Here is a 23191-nt window from a genome sequence, read left to right on the forward strand (position 1 = left end):
ATCAGTAGAACTCTTGCCCCTTCTTCCCTTATCTTTCTTATGACCACAGGCAGTAGATTCCATGGAGGGAATGCATAGGCTAGGTCGAATGCCCATGTTATATGGAGGGCATCGAATATGTCCGGATTGTCCTCTCTGCATAGAGAGGCGAACATCCTCACCTGACGGTTTGCTCGTGTGGAGAACAAGTCTATCTGGGGTACACCCCATTTGGCTGTTATTAACTTGAACACTTCCCTGTTGAGCATCCATTCCCCCTGATGCAGAGTGTGGCGGCTGAGGAAGTCTGCACGAAGGTTGTCTATGCCTCTGATATGAACCGCCGACAAGGATAGTAGGTGTCCTTCGGCTAGCTCCATGATGTCCGAAGCAACTCCCATAAGATTTTCTGACCGAGTACCTCCTTGACGGTTCAGATAGGCCACTGCGGTTGTGTTGTCGGAGAAGACCCTTGTGTGAGAGCCTCTCAGCTGAGGGAGAAAGTGGAGCAGGGAATAAAATATAGCTTTCAACTCTTTTACATTAGAGGAATTCTCAAGCTCTGCATAAGACCAGAGACCCTGGGCTACCTGATCCTGAAAGTGTGCCCCCCAGCCATCGGGACTAGCATCCGTGGTAACATTAGTGGATGAAGTGATAACCCATAAAACTCCCTTAGATAGATTGCCCCAATCTAACCACCATGCAAGGGAGTGTATCACATCTGACGTTAGAACGACTGTGTCATCCAGCTCTCCTTCCTTCCTAATGTCCTCTTGTAATACAAATTTCTGTAGCTGTCTAGTGTGGAATTGCGCCCATTGGACTGCGGGAAGACAAGAAGTCAGGGAACCTAATAAAGACATGGCATTCCTTAATGACATACTACGCTTACTGATGGCTATACTCACCTTATGTATTATGGTGGTCTTTTTCTCATCAGGAAGCCTACATATCTGGTCAACTGAGTCCAATAGGAGCCCCAGAAATTTCTGGCATGTCACTGGCTGGAGCCTGGATTTTTCCCAGTTTATAATCCAGCCCAGTTTTTGCAAAGAAAATACTACTTCCCCCAACCTCTTCTCACACTGTAGGGAATCTTTACCTACAATCAACAGGTCATCTAGATACGGAATTACTAGTGTGTCCCTTACTCGTAGGAAGGACATTACTTCTGATAGTAACTTGGTAAAAACCCTTGGAGCCATGGATAAACCAAATGGCATAGCCCGGTATTGTAGGTGACAGACCTGCCCATCTATAACCACTGCTACCCGGAGAAATTGTTGGTGTAACTGGTGTATGGGGAGATGGTAGTATTGGATCTTAAGGATGCTTACTACCATGTAACAATTTGGAAACAAATTTTTAATAGCTGAACGAATAGATTCCATTTTAAATGTTCTGGGTTTTATAAAGGAATTCAATTTTCTCAAATTGATTATGGTTCTGAAAGAGCCGTCGGGCTTAGAAATTAGAAACAGGGGGGAGTAGAAGCCCTTCCCTATCTGGGATGGTGGCACCTTTATTAATACGTGTTTGGATATGAGGGATTTAATTTCCGTTTCAAGGGCCTCCTGCTGAGGCCTAGATTTTAAGGATGTAAGAAGGAAGGAATCCGGAGGTGTTTGGATGAAATCTAAAACGAGGCCTGAAGATACTAAATTGATGGCCCATGGATTGACCGTTATTTTCTTCCATTGCTCTGCAAACTCTAGAAGTCTAGCCCCCACTGGCAGAACTGGGTCAACGGAATTTATCCGCTGGCTTAAAGGGACGTTTATTGAACAAATTTCCTTTTTGTTTAAATTCTTTATTATTATTCCACCGGTCTTTAAAGCCTAACTTTTTGCCGAACGGTGGCTTCCTGAACGCCCTTCTGTAAGAAGGAATAAAGGGATTAGGGAACCCCTTCTTCCTTTCACCCGCCTTAGTGAGTATTTCATCTAATATTGTTCCGAAGAGGTACTCACCCTGACAGGGTATGGCACACAATTTTGACCTGGACTGGGCATCTCCTTTCCAGTTTTTTAGCCATAAGGCTCTACGAGCCGTATTAGTAAGACTGGCCGTTCTGGCCGCCAGACAGAGTGAGTCAATAGAGGCATCAGAAATAAATGCCGCCGCCCCTTTAATTAAAGGAATAGCAGAGCGCAATTTTTCCCTGGATACCCCAGTTTTGATGTTTTGGTCCAGCTGGTCGAGCCAAACTAGCATAGACCTGCTAGTAGATGTGGCTGCAATTGCAGGTTTAAAGGCAGTTACACAGGCCTCCCATGACTTTTTAAGTATTGTGTCAGATTTCCTGTCCATAGGATCTGATAAGGAACCTGCATCTTCCACTGGCAGGGAGGAACGGCGGGAGGTGGATGCCACAGCCGCATCCACTTTAGGTACTTTGGACCAAGTGGTCAAGTCCTCATCATCAAAGGGGTACCGCCTTTTACACGAGACTGGCACAAACCCCTTTTGTCCTTTACTCCATTCCCGTTTAACCAGGTCTTTGATGGCCTGATTCACCGGAAACACATGGCCTTTCTTCTGCGAAAGACCAGCAAACATAGCGTCCTGAGGTGTCTGAGGTTCTTTAGACTCTGATACCCCCATAGTACCTCTCACTGACTTAATCAGATTATTTACACTGTCTGTAGGGAAACAGACGTAATCCTCGTCATCCGAGGAGCCCGATCTCTGAGAAACGTCTGAGCTGACCTCCCCACTTTCTGCTGACGTGTCTGCTGCAGGTGAAGGCGCTTTCCTGGCTCTTTTCTCAACAATCACCGCCGGACTACCTCCCAAGGACTGAAGTTCTTCCCTAATCATGAGACGAATTTCTTTCATCCTGACAGAACTTTCCTGCTGTAAGGTGTAATCTATGCAACTCTGACACAATCTCTTAATATAGGAGTCCGGCAGGGGCTCATTACACATCGCACACTGCTTGTGCCTAGATTTCTCCGTCCGCTTACCCTATAAGATAGAAGTAGGAGAAACTACCATTAGTCCCCATAAAGCCCGCTACGCATTCACCCAGGAGTAAGGTTAAATACCGTCTGCCGGGTTGTACGATCAGCTTTCGGTGCAGAGCGGCCTGACTTTTTCCCCGATTTCTCAGTGGAGTCACTCCTCTTTGAGTGTCCACTGCCTTTTTGGGCATCACCACTAGGCAGGATTGAATCCTCCAGTGGGCGCTCGATATCCTCCTGGGACGACATGTTGCGCAACCAGGAGTGCTCTGAACTGCCTTATATAGCACCGCTTGCCCACAGCTGAGAAAACACTCCCCCCCCTTTTTTTTTTTTTTTTTTCAGTACTTGATTATCAGGGGAGATTAGCGATTAGCCCTGGCTTCTCCAGCCGCAGATGCTTTGCAGTAATTACCGGCACAATAGCGCCTGTAGTCGAGCCCAGGCTGCCCCCGCGATCCCGGAAGTTCAACCCAGCACTTCCGGGACGCCGATGCTACTGCGCATGCGCCCGCGTCTCTGCTGCACGCTGGAAGACGCCATGGTAAGTGCTGCACCTGCAGCTACCAGTAATTCAATACCTCCACTCCGGAGGGACCAGGAGGGGAAAAAACCCACCGGGGAGACGTCCACATGCCCCCGGAGTATATTACCTGACCCAGGTCCGGCCGGACGAGGAAGGTCGATAGCCTCATACAACGGTGTCCCAGCAGGGAGACCGTTGATAACTACCAGGCATTGCAGCAGCATCAGCAGATGAGGGGTGGCCCGCAGGATCATTCCCGTCTGTCTACCCGCTCTGGAGCCCCTGCCGCTCAGCAGAGTCGTACAGGCGGCAGTCCAGGCGGGCTTTCCTCTTCATAGTTACTCCATAGAGTCTTCTCTGTGGGTTCCCGTCTAGGAACAGGAAACCAACTGAGGAGCGAGGGGGGGATCCCCTCTCTCAGTGGGTGCTGTCGTGGCGAATAGAAAATATATATATATATATATATATATATATATATATATATATATATATATATATATATATATATATATATATATATACACACACACACACACACACACACACACACACACACAATCTCAATGCTGCAAAACAAGCCATTTTGTATCCAAATGCTCAGGTGATACTTTAGAATGTGCAGACACTTGCACGTGTAAAATCCAGCTGAGTCACTAAGATGTCAAGCCACAACATAAACACAAAGGGAATTAAGAGCTAATGAGAGCAAGGAGAAACCAAATCCAAGGCAGCAGTAGCACGTCTGCCTTTTAGCTACTACATGCAATAGTTACAAAGCTGATCAGGTTCAAGAAAAATCAACCTAAGGGCAGGCAAGTTTCACACAAGTGTAATACAGGCAAAAAAAAAAAAAAAAAAATCACCCCAACTCAAGAAGTCAAAATTAATAAGGATACTAGATTTTGATAATTAATATTAGTAGTACTAGCAGCAATTAAATAATGTGAATTTCAGTTATATATGATCTTCAGGGTATGTGCGCATGTTGAGTATTTGGTTGCAGAAATTTCTGCATCTCAAGCAGCGTTTTTTTTTCCCTGTGCGGTCAATAATGCAGGTAAAAGAGCACAAAGAATTGACATGCTGTGGATTTAAACGCATAGCAAGTCCTGAAAAAAAAAAAAAAAAAACACACACACAACCTGATCATGTGTACAACACTTCAGGATTCTCATTGACTTTGCTGGCATAAGGATTCCCTAGCATTTTGTGGGCCAATTCCAAGAGGAAAAAACGCATTGTGTGCACGCAGCCTCTTAGCAATGACAAGCTCGTGGAGAGGTTGGGCTATATAGCTATACACATATATACACTACAAAAGATAGAACAGTTACTGTGTTTCCCCGAAAATAGGCCACCCCCGATAATAAGTCGTAGTGGGGGGTAGAGAAGGGGCGGCTAATATAAGCCATACCCCGAAAATAAGCCGTAGTGGGAAACACGTGGAAAATATAAGCCATGGTACCTTTTGACTGCCTCGGTCCCCTCTGTCCTCTCTCTAGTGGCCCCGAGAGTAGGGTTAACTTTCTGTGTGCCCCGGCCGGAGCTCTGATTGGTCCAGCGGCTCCCCAGCATCTCGAGCGCTGATTGGCCACGGTCTCCGGGTGCCGCAGCTCTTCCCCTGTTCAGCGGTCACGTGGGACCGCTCATTAGAGAAATGAATAGGCTGCTCCACCTCCCATAGGGGCGGAGCTGCATAATTCATTTCTCTAATCAGAGGTGCCGGTGACCGCTGACAGAGGAAGAGGCTGCGGCACCGAAGACCAGCTGTCCGGGGGAAGGAGCGGGACGCCGGGAGCAGGTAAGTATCTCATATTCACCTGTCCGCGTTCCACACGCCGGGCGTCGCGCTATCTTCCCGGCGTCTCTCCGCACTGACTGTGCAGGTCAGAGGGCGCGATGACACATAGTGTGCGCGCTGCCCTCTGCCAGTCAGTGCAGAGAGACGCCGGGACGGGACGCTGAGGAGCTGCGGCAAGAGAGGGGAGTATGTGTTTTATTATTTTTATTGCAGCAGCAGCACAGCTATGGGGCAATAATGGTGCAGAGCACTATATGGCACAGCTATGGGGCAATAATGGACGGTGCAGAGCACTATATGGCACAGCTATGGGGCAATAATGGTGCAGAGCACTATATGGCACAGCTATGGGGCAATAATGGACGGTGCAGAGCACTATATGGCACAGCTATGGGGCAATAATGGACGGTGCAGAGCACTATATGGCACAGCTATGGGGCAATAATGAACGGTGCAGAGCACTATATGGCACAGCTATGGGGCAATAATGAATGGTGCAGAGCACTATATGGCACAGCTATGGGGCAATAATGAACGGTGCAGAGCACTATATGGCACTATACTGTTCAGCATGTTAATAAATGTTAACTTTTTGGTTAAAAAAAAAAGTCGCCTTTTTTTTGGCTAATATAAGCCATACCCCGAAAATAAGCCATAGTGGGACTTTTGGGGGTAAAAAGAATATAAGACACTGGCTTATATTCGGGGAAACACGGTAGGTACAGGCCATACAGTGCAGTTTTGATCAGCTTTTCCATTAACAGAAAATTGCTTTGACAATGCATTTTCTGACTGCATGAACCAAACTTAAAGAAGTTGTCCGACAAAATCCCAATTTTTTTTTTTTTTTTTTAAAGTCAATGTGCTGTATTGTGATATACTGTTTTGGTTTCTGCCCTTCATTCCTTCGGAATTTCAACTCATTCCCTGCACACACTTTGTTTACCTGCAGCTCTACCAAACTTTACAGCTCTTTGAGCACAGCCAGAGCTGGCACCACCCGGCCTCGGTGTCCAGCCCCGCTCACTACACTCATTGGTCGTCCGTAATCTGCCTTTGCACTGACCTCTGTCAACCACTCTAGTGATGGGCAGTCCGGCGCTTTTTGGCGATCTGGTTCCACTGCCCATAAAGAGCCAGCTCTTTTGGATCCTAAATGAATCCCTATTAAATATGTGATCAGAATTGGTGAAAATATATTTGAGTTGGCGGTAATGTTGCAGAAACCCCTCCCACCAATAGCCAAAATTCCACCTACTTGCTGTTACCCAATTAAGTTGATAAGTGGGTGAAGTTACATCACCCAAACAGTGGAATTTTACACCCAGTGAAAGCCATTCAGAGGATTTAATGGCTCTCCCTAGGGTGGCAGCTCCCATCGTACACAGCAGGGTGCCGGCTCTTTGTACGGCATCATTCATGAATGACCCATCACTGCACCAGGCATGGTAATAACCTATTAAACTGCAGATTAACTCTATCTCCAGGTTAATAGCATTTTTTTTTTTATGGTGATAGAGATAGATTGACAGGCACAGCACACTATACTCACCTATGAAGCCTTTTCCTTCCTGGGGTTTCAGGAGAGCACTGGGTGTTCGGCACCTAGTCACATGAGGCTGTCACATAACCCAAAAGGCCTGGCAGGAAACTCAGACTTTTGAACTTGAACAGTGGAGAAAGCTTTCAGCGCTATTCATTCTCCACTATTCTATGCAGGCAGTCTGTCTCTGGTAACGGCTGATTGGACTGGTTATTCCGATCAGCCGAGTTATTCCAGAGTCGGGAGCGAGCTGTTCATATGACTAGGTGTGATACCTAGGACACCATGCAGAATGCGGACACCGAGTATATTACATAGTCACTATTCTGCATCCTAGGTACATACACACAAATTATGCAGAAAGTCTGGACAACCCCCTAAAGAACTGGCTACTTTTGAACCGATGACCGGTCATCTTATTTCCCCTGATCACCGGAGTATGCCATTTTTTTTCTCCTTTTTAAATCCACTATAATGTTCCAGAGATATCAGCCTTTCCAGTTAGTGCAATTTCTTTTTATGGTATATACACATTATGTTACGCTCAGATAAGGTGACAAATCGCTGGTGATAAATTCCCTGTAAGGCTGTGTTCCAAGTTGGGTTTGCTACTTTAATAAGGGAAAAAAAAACAACCACTTTTTTTTTTTTAAAGTGTCATGTCTCTTCCTGCATAGGGTGGGAGCTGTAACACAAGGGGTGCAGGCTGGGTGAGCCTCCAGGGATCCGCCTGTCCGGCTAGTCTTCCGCGTGGCCGCAGCGTTGCAGAGTCAGACACAAATGGCTAAAACAATGCAACTAGGGTCCGATACACCATTTGGGCAGCATGTATCAGCGGTCTGGTTCCCTTTAAACATATAGTCTGCCTTTAGAAATATTTGTGAAAGAAAAAATGGATCCTTCTTAACTAGACCTGGGCAAAGTGCAGCCTGCAGGTCACATCCAACTCTGGTTTTAGGTCAGACAGCCAAATGGATGAAAACACTGGCCTTCATGCACCTTACTTGCTGTTTTGTCAGGCTTAGGCCTCTTTCACACTTGCGTCGTGTGACGTACGTCGCAATGCGTCATTTTGGAGAAAAAAAACGCATCCTGCAAAGTTGCCCGCAGGATGCATTTTTTCTCCATAGACTTGCATTAGTGACGCATTGCGACGCATTGCCACACGTCGCATCAGTCGTGCAACGGATGTGTCGTGTTTTGGCGGCCGCGACGCACAAAAAAAACACGTTCAATGTAACTTTTTTTGTGCGTTGCGTCCACCATTTTAGACCGTGCATGCGCGGCCGAAACAACGCCCCCTCCTCCCCGGACTGCAGAATGGGCAGCGGATGCATTGTAAAACTGCATCCGCTGTCCACATCTTGCAGTTATTTCACAGCGTCCGTCGGTAGGTCGGCCCGACGGAAGTGTGAAAGAAGCCTTAGTGATGAGCGAGTATACTCATCACTCGGGTTTCCCGAGCATGCTCAGGTGTCCTCCGGGTATTTTTTAGTGCTGAGAGATAGTTTTCATCGCCGCAGCTGAATGATTTACCGTATATACTCGAGTATAAGCCGAGATTTTCAGCCTATTTTTTGGGGCTTAAAGTCCCCCTCTCGGCTTATACTCGAGTCATACCCAGGGGTCGGCAGGGGAGGGGGAGTGGGGGCTGTCTAATTATACTCACCTGCTCCTGGAACGGTCCCTGCAGGTCCCTGCTTCCCGGTGCCCCAGCTTTTTCCTGTACTGAGCGATCACATGGTACCGCTCATTACAGTAATTAATATGCGGCTCCACCTCCCATATTCACCTGCTCCTCGTTCCGGTGCCACTCCATCTTCAGCGTCTTCTGCAGTGACACTCAGGTCAGAGGGCACGGTGACGTGGTTAGTGCGCGCCCTCTGCCTGAACGTCAGTGCAGAAGACGCTAAAGATGGAGCGGCGCCGGAACGAAGTCAGGTGAATATTGAAAGTGGCGGGGGCCTGAGCGATGGAGAGGTGAGTATGTGATTTTTTTTTTTATCGCAGCAACAGCAAATGGGGCAAGTGTCTGTATGGAGCATCTTATGGGGCCATAACATTTGTGCAGCACTATATGGGGCAAGTGTCTGTATGGGGCCATAATCAAAGTTTGTGCAGCATTATATTGGGCAAATGTGTCTGGAGCATCTTATGGGGCCATTATTAACCTTTATGCAGGATTATATGGGGCATATGTTAGTATGGAGCATCTTATGGGGCCATCATAAACTTTATGTAGCATTATATGGGGCTCCTGATTCAATATGGATATTCAAAAACACTTAACCTACTGATGTCTCAATTAATTTTACTTTTATTGCTATCTATTTTTACTTTTGACATTTACCGGTAGCTGCTGCATTTCCCACCCTAGGCTTATACTCAAGTCATTAAGTTTTCCTAGTCTTTTGTGGCGAAATAAGCTTATACTCGGGTCGGCTTATACTCGAGTATATACGGTACATCTGTTAGCCAGCTTGATTACATGTGGGGATTCCCTAGCAACCAGGCAACCCCCACATGTACTCAGGCTGGCTAGTAGCTGTAAATCATGCAGCTGCGTCAACAAAAACTAAATCTCTGAGCACTTACAAATACTCGGAGGACCCCCGAGCGTGCTTGGGAAATAATTTTTATTTATATAGCGCCAACATATTCCGCAGCACTTTACAATTAAATCTCGAGCAACGAGTATACTCGCTCATCACTAGTCAGGATGCAAATAGTGGTGAATATAATGGCAGAGGGGCGAGCCACCAGCTCCTTCATCCATCATTTAGAATGTGCGACAGACAGCAGACACGATGTCACTACATTATATAGGCTGTGCATCAGTGCACACAGTAAAGGGAGTAGGGAGATTGAGATATATAGTATATAATGATGTAATTGTCTAAGGGTCACTTCCGTCTGTCTGTCACGGATATTCATTGGTCGCAGCCTCTGTCTGTCATGGAAATCCAAGTCGCTGATTGGTCGTGGGCGTTTTGCCACGACCAATCAGCGACGGCCATACTCTGGCAGCGAAATGGCCACTGCTTTACTGCCCTGCAGTCAGCGCTGAGCGCTCACACAGGGTTAATGCCAGCGTTAGGGGACCGCGGTGTAACGCACTCCGTTAACGCAGCTATTAACCCTGTGTGACTAACTTTTTACTATTGATGCTGCGTATGCAGCATCAATAGCGAAAAGATCTAATGTTAAAAATAATAATAATAATAAAAAAAAAAAGGTTATTCTCGCCATCCGACGTGGTGCGGTGTCCTTGGCAGTGCAAGCGGCAGGTTCCGGTGCCAAGGATGCTATGCGAGAAGGACCTGCCATGACGTAACGGTCATGTGACCGCAACGTCATCACAGGTCCTGCGCTCATACCAACCCTGGGACCGGAAGCTGCTGCGTGCACCGCACACAGGCGCCAGGACTTCAAGGGGCCTTCGGAAGGTGAGTATAGGTTTATTTTTTATTTTAAGTCTTTAACCACGCATATAGTGCTCACATTGCTATATACTACGTGGGCTGTGTTACATACTGCGTGGGCTCTGTTATATACTACATCTCTGTGCTATATACACTACGTGGCTGTGCAATATACTATGTAGCTCTGCTATATACTACGCTGTGTTACATACTACGTAGCTATGGTATATACTACGTCACTGTGCAATATAGTACATAGCCTGTGCTATATACTACCTACATATTCTAGAATACCCGATACGTTAGAATCGGGCCACCATCTAGTTGATATATATTCCTCTGTGAGAGTGGGAAATGTCTGTATATATTGGAGGGCTATGTAGACCCTCATACAATACATAGCATATTTAATTCTGCTCAATATTATGTTTGATATTAATTGCACTCAAAGTTAATATTAAGAAGAATTCATTTCCGTCTATTTGTTGGGCACTCAGAGGAAAATTAAATTACCCACCCCTGTTCTAAAGCGATTACTGAATTGAGCGTGCATTGTAAAGGGATGACATCATTGCTACAAGTCAGTTTGTAAAATTTCCTCCCACCTAAATACTCCACGATCATTAGTGGCATTATTTAAAAATCTAAGCACTTAGCAACTACAGAAACAAAGACAACTTAAAGCTGTAGAATAGAATTGCCAACTTGCCGATTGCTGGGGTTGATAGTCCAAGTGTTCAGGATGCTTGAGTCACATTTCAGACAAGCAGTTTTGTGGTGCCACTAGACTGAACTGTGCGCTTCCGATGTTACTGTATGAGGAAGCACAGCAGGGCATGAGAGAGGTGGCCAGGCTCAGGCGCTAACATCACACTCCTGCCATCCCGGTTAAAGGCCCCGTCTCACATAGCGAGATCGCTGCTGAGTCACAAGTTTTGTGACGCAACAGCGACCTCAGTAGCGATCTCGCTATGTGTGACATGTACCAGCGATCAGGCCCCTGTGAGATCGCTGGTCGTGTCGGAATGGCCTGGACCATTTTTTGGTCGTTGAGGTCCCGCTGACATCGCTGAATTGGTGTGTGTGACACCGATCCAGCGATGTCTTCACTGGTAACCAGGGTAAACATCGGGTTACTAAGCGCAGGGCCGCGCTTAGTAACCCAATGTTTACCCTGGTTACCAAAAAAAACAAACAGTACATACTCACCATCTGATGTCCGTCAGGTCCCTTGCCGTCTGCTTCCTGCTCTGACTGAGTGCCGCCGTACAGTGAGAGCACAGCAGTGATGTCACCGCTGCGCTCTGCTCTCACTGTACGGCGGCACTCAGTCAGAGCAGGAAGCAGACGGCAAGGGACCTGACGGACACCGAAAAGGCGAGTATGTAGTGTTTGTTTTTTTTGGTAACCAGGGTAAACATCGGGTTACTAAGCGCAGCCCTGCGCTTAGTAACCCGATGTTTACCCTGGTTACCCGGGTGCTGCAGGGGCACTTCGGCATCGTTGAAGACAGTTTCAACGATGCCGAAGTCGTTCCCCTGATCGTTGGTCGCTGGAGAGAGCCGTCTGTGTGACACCTCCCCAGCGACCACACAACGACTTACCAACGATCACGGCCAGGTCGTATCGCTGGTCGTGATCGTTGGTAAATCGCTATGTGAGACGGGGCCTTTACTCAGGACAGCGCTTAAACTCAGAAGAAAATAACTTGTACACAGAGCAAATCCCATTATATTGCTGTCTTTAACTAGAAAGGCTGGGTTTTAACAGCACTCCTTGATGGGAGGCATGGGTGGGCCTTTTGCAGACAGATGCCAAAACGGTCCATCGGCATCTCATGTTCACATCGCAGGGTGGCCGATGGGTGCATAAAATAATGCACACCCCATACCGATGCACAGTTAATGCCGCTTTCAGAAAATGACAGCTGCTTTTCATAGGTTAACAGTTCCGCTCTAACACCGGCTATTAGAGGCAGATTCTGGCTGCAATATGCAGCCATTATCTGCCAATAAGAAACTCAGGTTTGTGAGACTGCGCCATACACCAGCTCCCAACCTGTGAGGAGGGGATTAAAGAGGACACGTCACTTGGTCAAAGTACTAGAGTTAAGAACCTTGTAAATATCCTTGAGCTGCACCTATTCTGCTGCTTTTCTCCATTGGGCACTGCATCACTTCCCTCCATAATCAAAAAAAGTTAATATTTCTGCAATGAATCATGTGAAGTCTCTGCTTACAGACCAACTGCACATTTCTTCATATTCTTCTCTGGTGGCATGCACTTCCACCCTGAAAGCGCACACCCCTGTAAGGTACTAACAGGAATGCGGGATGCAGTGACGAGCAGGAGGCAGAGCAAGAGATATAGATATATAGATATATCTCTCAACAGTAAATACTCCACGCAGGGAGTTAGGGGGTGTAAACATAAAGGCCCACAATGTGTATATAGCAATAAAGTAACTACAACGGGGGAAATAACGGGTTAACTTATCAGTCTCTGGTTCCTGGATGATGATGGCTGGAAAATCCCACAATGGCGCTGTAGGTGGCACGAGAAAAGTCTCTGAGCCGGTTCTTGAGAAAAGTGTTTCACTGTCTCTGTACGGCGACAAAGTATCCTGGTCTTCGTTCACGTGGTCTTGTGATCCTGGAACGAGGTGCTGAACAGGTAAAAGGTCTGCAAAGGATGTACAAAGTACCGGACTGGACGCCGCGGTCTCACTGCTGCAAATCGTGCGCAACGCCGGATCAGCGCTACCAAGAGAGACCGCAGATGTCAGATGCACCGACCGGTTAGTGCTGCAGGCTTTGGAGAATTAGGCTACTTTCACACTAGCGTCGTGCACTGTCGGGCGCACCGACGCAAACTGTGAAAGCACCGCACAACGGTGGCAGCGGATGCAGTTTTACAACGCATCCGCTGCCCCATTGTGATGTGCGGGGAGGCGGGGGCGGAGTTCCGGACGCGCATGCACGGTCGGAAGAGACGGTCACGACGCACAAAACGTTACATGTAACTTTTTTTGTGGCGACGGTCCGACGCAACCGTCGCATGACGGTTGCGACGTGTGGCACTGCGTCGCTAATGCAAGTCTATGGAGAAAAAAAAACGCATCCTGCAAACGCATCCTACAAAACGACGCATAGCGACGTGCAGTGCACGACGCTAGTGTGAAAGAGGCCTGACGGGGAATTGGTCTCAGGAGATGCACAGTCTGTATGTGCGGGGATGGAACGCTGCAATGCAGGCCTGTCAGTTGGCATCGGTCAGTAGAGAGGGAGTCAACCTTCCTCTTCCTGACCCTAATCTAATGTGTATTTACTACATTTAGGGAATCCTTAGCTACATTGAACAGCTGGATACCAGGCCAGCTAGCTTCCAATATAAATTGGACCTGTCACTTGCTTAAGTAAAAAAAAACAAAAAAAAAAACAAAAAAAAGAAACACCTGACATGCCCCGATTGTGTCTCTTGTCTGTTTTTATGTTCCATCACTCCATTGTAGAGATATTCACAGTTGTTAGCTTGGAGTTCTTGTTGGAGTGCAGTACTGTATGTGAAATCTTCACCTTCTCTGGGGGTGTAGGTGCACCTGACTGTTGGGGGCAGGTATGATATAAGAGACTGTGCTCGGGAACGGGGCTTTTGGCGGGTACCCAGCGTGTGCTACAGGAGAAGATCTGTTCAGGTGGGTTACAAGGCAGGAGACCTTCCCCTACAATATCCCCATGCCCTGTATAGTAGGAAGAGACCTGTTCTAAGCATATAACTTATGAGAATCAGTAACTATGTGTAATGTTTACGTGATATTGATTTTCTCTCTAGGCTACTCACCATTTTTGAGCCCTGCTCTGTTCAGAAACAGTAAAATACACAATGCAAGCATGTTTTATAGGGCCTATAAGAAACCCCAGTAATCGGAAGCATGTTGTATCACATTGCAAGAGCCGGCTACTGATCTTTCTCTTCACTGCAGTTCTGCGTCTTCTGATTAGCTACAGTATATTATAAACGTAAGCCCTGCAGGAATCTGTGCACAAAGAGCAGATTTCTGTTACCAAATGGTCATTAATTGCAAATTACACAAGTGAGAAGGTAAAATCTGAGCTTTATCATGTCAGATTGCACGCGACTATAGCATAGATGGAAAATAAGTGGTTACCGTATATAAACAAGACCCAAGATCAGTGTGGGAGGTAAATGATTAACCCATTGTTTTACACAATTGAGAACAAAACATATCCTACCTCACCTAACCGCATATTCCCAGGGCCCCAGATTAACAAAATCTACAAAACTTTTTGATTGACTAAGTGTTCCCAACGTCACAAGATTAAGCATATGCGTCACAGAAGATGGCATGTAGGTTACTTAAAACTATACAAACATGAAGGGGTATATCATAAATCAAAGTTGGGTGGCGTTCCTACAGCTATATGGTTCAATTCATTTCATTGTGGCTTTATACCAGGTTTGTAGGTTCTTAGATATTTGCTTAGGCCGATTCTCACATTCTTGCTGACCACATAACACAGGAGCAAACAGTACTGTGTGAAGACCATTCCTCCAGCAATGATGCAATATACGAGAGTCATCATTAGTCAGACATTAGTGTGCAAATCCAAGGGGTCAGTCAGTTGGGACATTCCACATATTCTGGCTGATGTCATAGGATAAAGGTTTGTTTAAATGCCATACTCACCTCATTTGTCCACATTATATTCAAATGAATGCGGTTTACTCACCGCCAGCAATTTTATCTCACAAAAGGCTATAACTAGGCGACATGATCTGCCGTGCACTGGCATGTGGCAGGAGTCATCAGTCAACTGCCTTCCATAACAATGTTTTGACATATCAGCCAAAATATTTCTAGTGGCTTTAGCTTTTGTGGTATGTAGCATTGCACTGTAGCAAACATGTCAAAAAAGTAAAGGATATCAATGGAACATCTGTTGTTGGCATGTGTGACCCATGTCTGGAACACAGCTGAACTGACTGTAAAGCTTGTTGGCGTCTTAATCCAGCTGATTAGGGAGCTGGATCCCACAACGGTCACTCATTGATCGCCCATTGTAATAGGCTATTCCAGTTTATATAAGTGTTAACATGTCCACAAGCTAGGCGATTTTTTAGTCTGTCGTGGGTATAACTGTTGTGAACCCCATCAATTGAAACAATGGGCATGCTGTGCTGCTCCTCTCAAATATATGGCACCGAAAATACTCTAGGCTGAGCTCACACCACATTTTCTCTGCTCCGAGAGAATTGGGCCAATTATGCTAATAGAACTGATCAGATTTGGATCACAGATTGATCCAATTTTGTCAGATGTAAAGGGGGATGGGAAAAACAAAAATTCTCCATTCTGTCGGTCTGTGAAAAATCGCACTGCACTCATATGTCATCTGATGTTTCGTGAGATCGCACTAGGACCAAAGATACGGTAGTCTGCACAAGCCCTTATGATGGGCTTAATGTGTGCTCACTGTTTGGTAGAGATCCAAGGGGACTGATCCTATCAGCAGCCAGAAGGGGCCCTCATTCCCTGCAGTCTATTCAATGTTTTAGCTATTAGTGGGGGTCCCATCAACTAGGCTCACACCAATGATCAGGTGACAATTTCTCCAAACTTGAATAGCTCCTCAAAGAAAAGGTGATCAACTGATCATTTTGGACTCTTCACCCCCTAGTATTTTCAGTTGCCAATATTTGTGTTTTCCTAAGCCAAAGAGATGCACCAAATTTGTTTCTTTTTATCAAAGAATATTATTTTAGCTAACCTGCCAGGTAAGTGCTTGAAGATTTGCAACAAGTATTCTATTTGCACCATTTGTGTTGACTCTGCAGCAGGAGCCATGAAAATCTATTCATTTCATTAATCTGTTAATAGGGACTAGGCATATTAAAGAGGGACATGTCTACACGGTTGGATGGCTTTTGCGCTCTTTGATATAAAAAACAATAAATAAACCCCTCTACCTTGTGCTTTTAATGTTTACAGCAATTGCGGAGTTTGTGTATTCATTAGTCGCAATTTGCCGACGCACCATATATGTATGAACAAACATGATGCCATCGCTTCCGGAAGAAAAAAAAAAAAACGCTTAGTTTCTTAAATTATTGTGCAACCCTTTTAAAAGGTTGGTATAAACAGTAAGAAGAGTCTCCAACACAAGTGACGGGATGACGCCATTTCTCCTAGATCCTGCTCATCCGATCTCATGCCACTAAATCTCATGTAAAAAAAAGCCAACATCTGGGAAAACAAATGGACTCATTGGACTACAGAATGCTGTGCGCCATTGGAGCAATGTCATATGGGGATGAAAAGTAAAATAAATATATTCATATGACGTGTGTGTTCTGAACAGCCATGCTACGAGCCAAAGCTTTCCTTCACCTGGGGCAAAGGTTCACCGTCCTCACCCTGTATCTAAATACAGAACATGCTGGTGGCCCCAGGCATCTCCCCCACCAAGCTACACCCCTGCCACCATGTAATAAGACGACATTCTCCATTATATGGTTACAATACAGATTCATGTTAATAATTACAGAACATCGAACCACAGGTAACCATTGAGGTACGCCGCCTTTTCTGAACAGCTGGAAATCGAAAAGGTTTCATAAATGCTTTTTTCCCCAATAAAAACTGCAGTAAAAACACCGATAAACATGACCCTGGGCAAATCAAGCTTTCCAATCCTGACAAGAAAGGGTTACAAGTTCTCCTGTCAGCTTGCCACAGAGAACCAGGTTGTGACATTCGTGGTCTGTGGCTCTCCAGCTGTCCTGAAAATCACAACTCCCAGCATTGTCGCACATGCTGGGAGTTCTAGTTCTACAACGAGCTGTTGTAAGCCCCAGCTAATGCACAGATTTGTGAGGATTATCTGCCTTCAGCCAGGTTAGGCAAGAGAAGAAACCATGTCAGCAGCGGCACCTGTTACTCACCATTGTAGTCCACAGACACCTTCTTGGCCCCCTGGGGCAGCATCCATGGTGGGTTATCGGCGTACAGAGAGTTGGTGTTTGCATTCTTCTTCCCAAATAGCTTGTTGAGAGTTCCCTGCATGGAGCTATTCTTCTTCATTGTGTAGAATGAGTCCTCACAAGGCGAAGAATAGGAATCTTTTCAGTCTCTAGCAGAGCATGTCTTCCCAGACAGCTCGGAGTCAGTCCCTGTATGTCGCAGGCAGGAGGAAATGAAGCACAAAACCACCTTTCCAGCAGGTAAATAGATCATTCCTGTTGGTTGAGTCCATGATTTGCCTGCACCTGACCCCACCCTCCTCACAAACTGCACTAGTCACATTCCTGCTCTCACCTGGCACCACCTTCTAATGGGAGCTCAGCCCAGAGGTAACCTCTCTGCTGCCAGAAGGTGAACCCTTCATTCACCGCTCACTGGCTGATGGCAGGTGTCTCAGGCTGCCGTCACACTAGCGGTATTTGGTCAGTATTTTACATCAGTATTTGTAAGCCAAAACCAGGAGTGGAACAAATAGAGGAAAAGTATAATAGAAACACGTCACCACTTCTGCATTTATCACCCACTCCTGGTTTTGGCTTACAAATACTGAGGTAAAATACTGACCAAATACTGCTAGTGTGTTGGCACCCTTTCAAGGGCAGCACTCACTCCTGGTTCTGGCTTACAAATACTGAGGTAAAAACCCCACAAAATCCATGATGTGTGCACAATGCCTAAGGCTATGTTCACACTTTGCGGTTTTTGCTGCGGATTTGACGCTGCGGATCCGCAGCAGTTTTCCATGCAGGGTACAGTACAATGTTACCCTATGGAAAACAAAAACCGCTGTGCCCACATTGCGGAAAATCCCTTTAAAAAACGCGCGGAATTGCGGAAAAAAAGAAGGAGCATGTCACTTCTTTCTGCGGATTCCGCAGCGGTTTTCAACATGCACCAATAGGAAAGTGCTGTTGAAAACCCGCAGAGGAATCCCCAGATGGAAACGCAGGAAAATCCGCAGTGAAAACCGCAGCGGTTTTTGCACTGCGGTTTTTCCAAATCCGCTGCGGAAAAATCCGCAGCAAAATCTGCAAAGTGTGAACAAGCCCTAAAAGTTCCGGTGCATCTGAAAAGTGGCGTGCGCCTCACCATATATCTTTGTGGCACAAGGAATGCTGGTGCATGTCATGAATTTGATGAACCGGGGATACCAGACCCCTATCTCAACCCAACAGCGCCCACTCACGAGACTGCCAAAAGTCACAAAATCATAGCTCATCCTCGCTTTGCACCAAAATTTTGTGACTTTTCAAAGCTTTTTACACCAGAATTGAAACATAAAACCTTTAATGTATCCAGGCCTGAGTCTTTTTGCTGTTTTTTTGAGTCAAAATTCCCATTTTTTTAGGATTTGGGGAGTTCAGCTCCAAAAACCTCTAAAAAAAAAAAAAAACTCTGAAGTCTCTGAAAAACTTTTTTTTAATTGACCCAGAGACTATGTTCCTATGTTTTGGTGCGATCCCACAAAAATAAGCCCCATAGACTATATGGATGGACCCTGTACATGAAAAACTGAAGTCTGAATGAACCGTAAGGCCACGTGCACACATTGAATATAGGGTGCGCTTTTTACCTCTATATTTAGTGAAAATCAGGAGAGGAACAATCAGAGGAAAAGTATAATAGAAACACGTCACCACTTCTGTATTTATTGCCCACTCCTGGTTTTGGCTTAGGGCTGTCCCACACGTCCAGATAATTCCGGTACCGGAAAAAATCGTTACCGGAGTTATCTGTGTCCGTGTGCCCGTGAGCTCACGTAGGCCATACGTGCGGCACACGTGTGCCGCCCATGTCCCGAGTGGGTACCACACGGAGCGTGCAGGAGACAGCGCTAAAGTTCAGCGCTGTCCCCTGCATCGTGCTGAAGCCGCGATTCATGTCTTCTGTGCAGCAGCGTTTGCTGCATAGAAGATATGAATAATAGTGTTTAACAGAAAGATCTATCTGTCCGCGGCCCTCCCACCCCCTGTGCGCCCCCCCCCCCACCCCACCCCCTGTGCACCCCCCGCTGTTCTGAAAATACTCACCTGCGTCCCTCGTTGGCTATCGCTGCTTCCTGGTCTGGCTGCACCTTCTACTGTATGCGGTCAAGTGGGGCCGCTCATTTACAGTCATGAATAGGCGGCTCCACCCCTATGGGAGGTGGAGCCACATATTCATGACTCTAATCGGCGGCCCCACGTGACCGCATACAGTAGAAGGCGCGACCAGACCAGGAAGCAGCGACAGCCAACGAGGGACACAGGTGAGTATTTTCAGAACAGCGGGGGGGGCGCACAGGGGGTGGGGGGGCAGCGGACAGATAAATCTTTCTGTTAAACACTATTATTCATATCTTCTATGCAGCAAACGCTGCTGCACAGAAGATATGAATGGCGGCTTCAGCACCATGTGGGGGGGGACAGCGCTTACTGTAGCGCTGTCTCCTGCACGCCACACGGACTGCACACGGAGAAGGTCTGTGTGTGGTCCGTGTTTTACACGGAGCCATTGACTTTAATGGGTCCGTGTAAGGCTACGTTCACATTTGCGGTCGGCGCCGCAGCGTCGGGCACCGCAGCGTCGCCGCATGCGTCATGCGCCCCTATATTTAACATGGGGGCGCATGGACATGCGTCGCACTTGCGTTTTGCGCCGCATGCGTCCCTGCGGCGCCCGCGTCCGGGCGCATTGGACGCAGCAAGTTGCATTTTTGCTGCGTCCAAAATCAATCAAAAAAAGGACGCATGCGGCGCAAAACGCAGCGTTGTGCATGCGTTTTGCTGCGTTTTTGTTTGCGTTGTGCGTTGCGGCGCCGACGCTGCGGCGCACAACGCAAATGTGAACGTAGCCTTATACGTGCTCTCCCACGAACACTGACATGTCTCCGTGTTTGGCACATGGAGACACGGTTCGCAAAAAATCAATGACATCTGCACAGATGCATTGATTTTAATGGGTCTACGTGTGTCAGTGTCTCCGGTACGTGAGGAAACTGTCACCTCACGTACCGGAGCCACTGACGTGTGAAACCGGCCTTACAGATACTGAGGTAAAATACTGACCAAATACTGATAGTGTGAATGTGGCCTTAGACTGCGTTCACTTGTTGCATCCTCTGTGCTGTTTTATTTTTGCAAACAGTGTGTGAACGCAGCCCTGAGGGGCAATTTAACTGGATGTATTTTCATTCAGTTTTATATATCATTCTAGGTGGATGCAATCTTTTAATGGCTTTATTGCAAGGTAGTCTATTTTTTCTGGATTTCTGTAATGACTCTTTTACCACTTTGGATTTTTCCGTTTTTGTTACTTGCTCCACTTCTTCCCATAGACATAACTTTTTTATTTTTTTCATTAGTATAGCCATGTGAGGGCTTGTTTTTTGTGGGACAGGTTGTACTTTTGAACAATACCATTGATTTTACCATAAGGGCTGTCCCACACGTCCAGATAATTCCGTTACCGGAATAAATCGGTACCGGAGTTATCCGTGTCCGTGTGCCTGGGAACTCACGGAGGCCATACGTGCGGCACACGTGTGCCGCCCGTATGGCGAGTGGGTACCACACGGAGCGTGTGGTACCCACTCTGCATGGTGCTGAAGCTGCGATTCATATCTTCCCTGCAGCAACGTTTGCTGTAGAGAAAATATGAAGAATAGTGTTTAAAATAAAGATCCATGTGTCCGGCGCCCCCCCACCCCCTGTGCGCCCCCCCCCGCTGGTCAGAAAATACTTACCCGCCTCCCTCGCTGCTTCCTGGTCTGGCCGCGGCTTCTCCTGCATGCGGTCACGTGGGCCCGATCATTTACAGTCATGAATATGTGGCTCCACCTCCCATAGGGGCGGAGCCGACTATTCATGATTGTAAATGATCGGCCCCACGTGACCGCATACAGTAGGAGGCGCGGCCAGACCAGGAAGGAGCGAGGGAGCGGGTAAGTATTTTCTGACCAGCGGGGGGGCGCACAGGGGGTGGGGGGGTGGCGGACACATGGATCTTTATTTTAAACACTATTCTTCATATTTTCTCTATAGCAAACGCTGCTACAGGGAAGATATGAATACCGGCTTCAGCACCATGTGGGGGGGACAGCGCTTACTGTAGCGCTGTCTCCTGCACGCACACGGACCCCAGACGGAGAATGTCCGTGTGAGGTCCGTGTTTTACGCGGACCCATTGACTCTATTGGGTCCGTGTAAAACGTGCGCTCCCACGAACACTGACATGTCTCCGTGTTTGGCACACGGAGACACGGTCCGCCAAAAATCAATGACATCTGCACAGATGCATTGATTTTTATGGGTCTACGTGTGTCAGTGTCTCCGGTACGTGAGGAAACTGTCACCTCACGTACCGGAGCCACTGACGTGTGAAACCGGCCTTACAGATACTGAGGTAAAATACTGACCAAATACTGATAGTGTGAATGTGGCCTTAGACTGCGTTCACTTGTTGCATCCTCTGTGCTGTTTTATTTTTGCAAACAGTGTGTGAACGCAGCCCTGAGGGGCAATTTAACTGGATGTATTTTCATTCAGTTTTATATATCATTCTAGGTGGATGCAATCTTTTAATGGCTTTATTGCAAGGTAGTCTATTTTTTCTGGATTTCTGTAATGACTCTTTTACCACTTTGGATTTTTCCGTTTTTGTTACTTGCTCCACTTCTTCCCATAGACATAACTTTTTTATTTTTTTCATTAGTATAGCCATGTGAGGGCTTGTTTTTTGTGGGACAGGTTGTACTTTTGAACGATACCATTGATTTTACCATAACACGTACTGGAAAATGGGGAACAAAATTCCAAGTGCTGACATTGCAAAAAATGTGCAGTTCCGCAATTTTTTTCTTTTTACCATGTTCACTAATTGTTAAAACTGACCTGCCATTATGATTCTCTGGGTCACTATGAGTTTGTAGATATGAAGCATGTACAGGTTCTTTTTTATTTGAGTGGTAAAAAAGAATCCAAAGTTTGTATATTTAAAAAAAAAAAGCCATTTATGAGACCTCAGTCTCCGTTTTTCAGGATCTTGGAACGGATGAGGGCTTATTTTTTTGTGCAACAAGCCGATGTTTTTATTGATACCATTTTTGGTTCGATACGATCTTTTGATCACTCGTTATTGCATTTTATTGCAATGTTGCAGCAACCAAAAAAACATAATTCTTGCATTTTGATTTTTTTCACGTTACGCCGTCTACCGATCGGATTCATTATTTTTATGTTTTAAAAGAGCGGGCGTTTCTGAACGCGGCGATACCAAATATGTGTATTTTTTTTTAAAATTGTTTATTTTGAATGGGGCAAAAGGGGATGATTTGAACTTTTATATTTTTTTTAATTTTATTAATATTTGTAAAAACTTTATTTTTACTTTTTACATGCTTGAGTAGTCTTAGCAGATTTGAAGCTCCTATCATCTGCAGCCCTGCTAAGTGTAGAGAAGATGCTCATCTGCTATGAGCGCCGGCCAAGGGGCCAGACTGATGGCTGTTCGGCAATGACAACCACAGGGGTCTCCTGCAGACCCCAAGTTGTCATGCCAACTCATCGGTGCCTCGTGGTCATGTGACAGGGGCCACAATGGGTGGAGCTAATGATGCTCATCCTGTTTGCACAGGTTAATTGTCACTGTCAGACACTGACAGCCGTGTTTAACATGTTAACAGCTGTGGGTGGATCGCAATTGCACCCGCAGCTGTTAGGGGCACATGACAGCTGATTAGATCAGCTGTTGTGTGCCAGAAAAGGTGCAGGCTCAGTGACGCAGCTCGCACCAAAGAGTGGGATGCGACCTATGGTGTACCTATACGTCATAAGTCGTAAAGGGGTTAAAACCCCAATATCCAAACTGAACAAAATCTTAGGTTTTTTTTAGAATTACTAGGGTAGGTTCACACATGTAGGGCCCGATTCATC

General features: G+C 46.4%; 1 protein-coding gene across 1 annotated transcript in view; it reads right to left on the minus strand.

The window, feature by feature from the left end:
• Positions 1 to 17465, minus strand: part of LOC143815619 (uncharacterized) — a 60338-nt gene extending 42873 nt beyond the window's left edge. The window contains exon 1 of the mRNA XM_077295013.1: positions 17201 to 17465. Coding sequence (XP_077151128.1) covers positions 17201 to 17339 — 139 coding nt within the window. The 5' untranslated portion in view covers positions 17340 to 17465. The remainder of the gene's footprint in view (positions 1 to 17200) is intronic.
• Positions 17466 to 23191: the final 5726 nt, after the last annotated feature.

The sequence above is a fragment of the Ranitomeya variabilis genome, chromosome 3 (genome assembly GCF_051348905.1).
Source record: "Ranitomeya variabilis isolate aRanVar5 chromosome 3, aRanVar5.hap1, whole genome shotgun sequence".
NCBI classification, from domain to species: Eukaryota; Metazoa; Chordata; class Amphibia; order Anura; family Dendrobatidae; genus Ranitomeya; species Ranitomeya variabilis.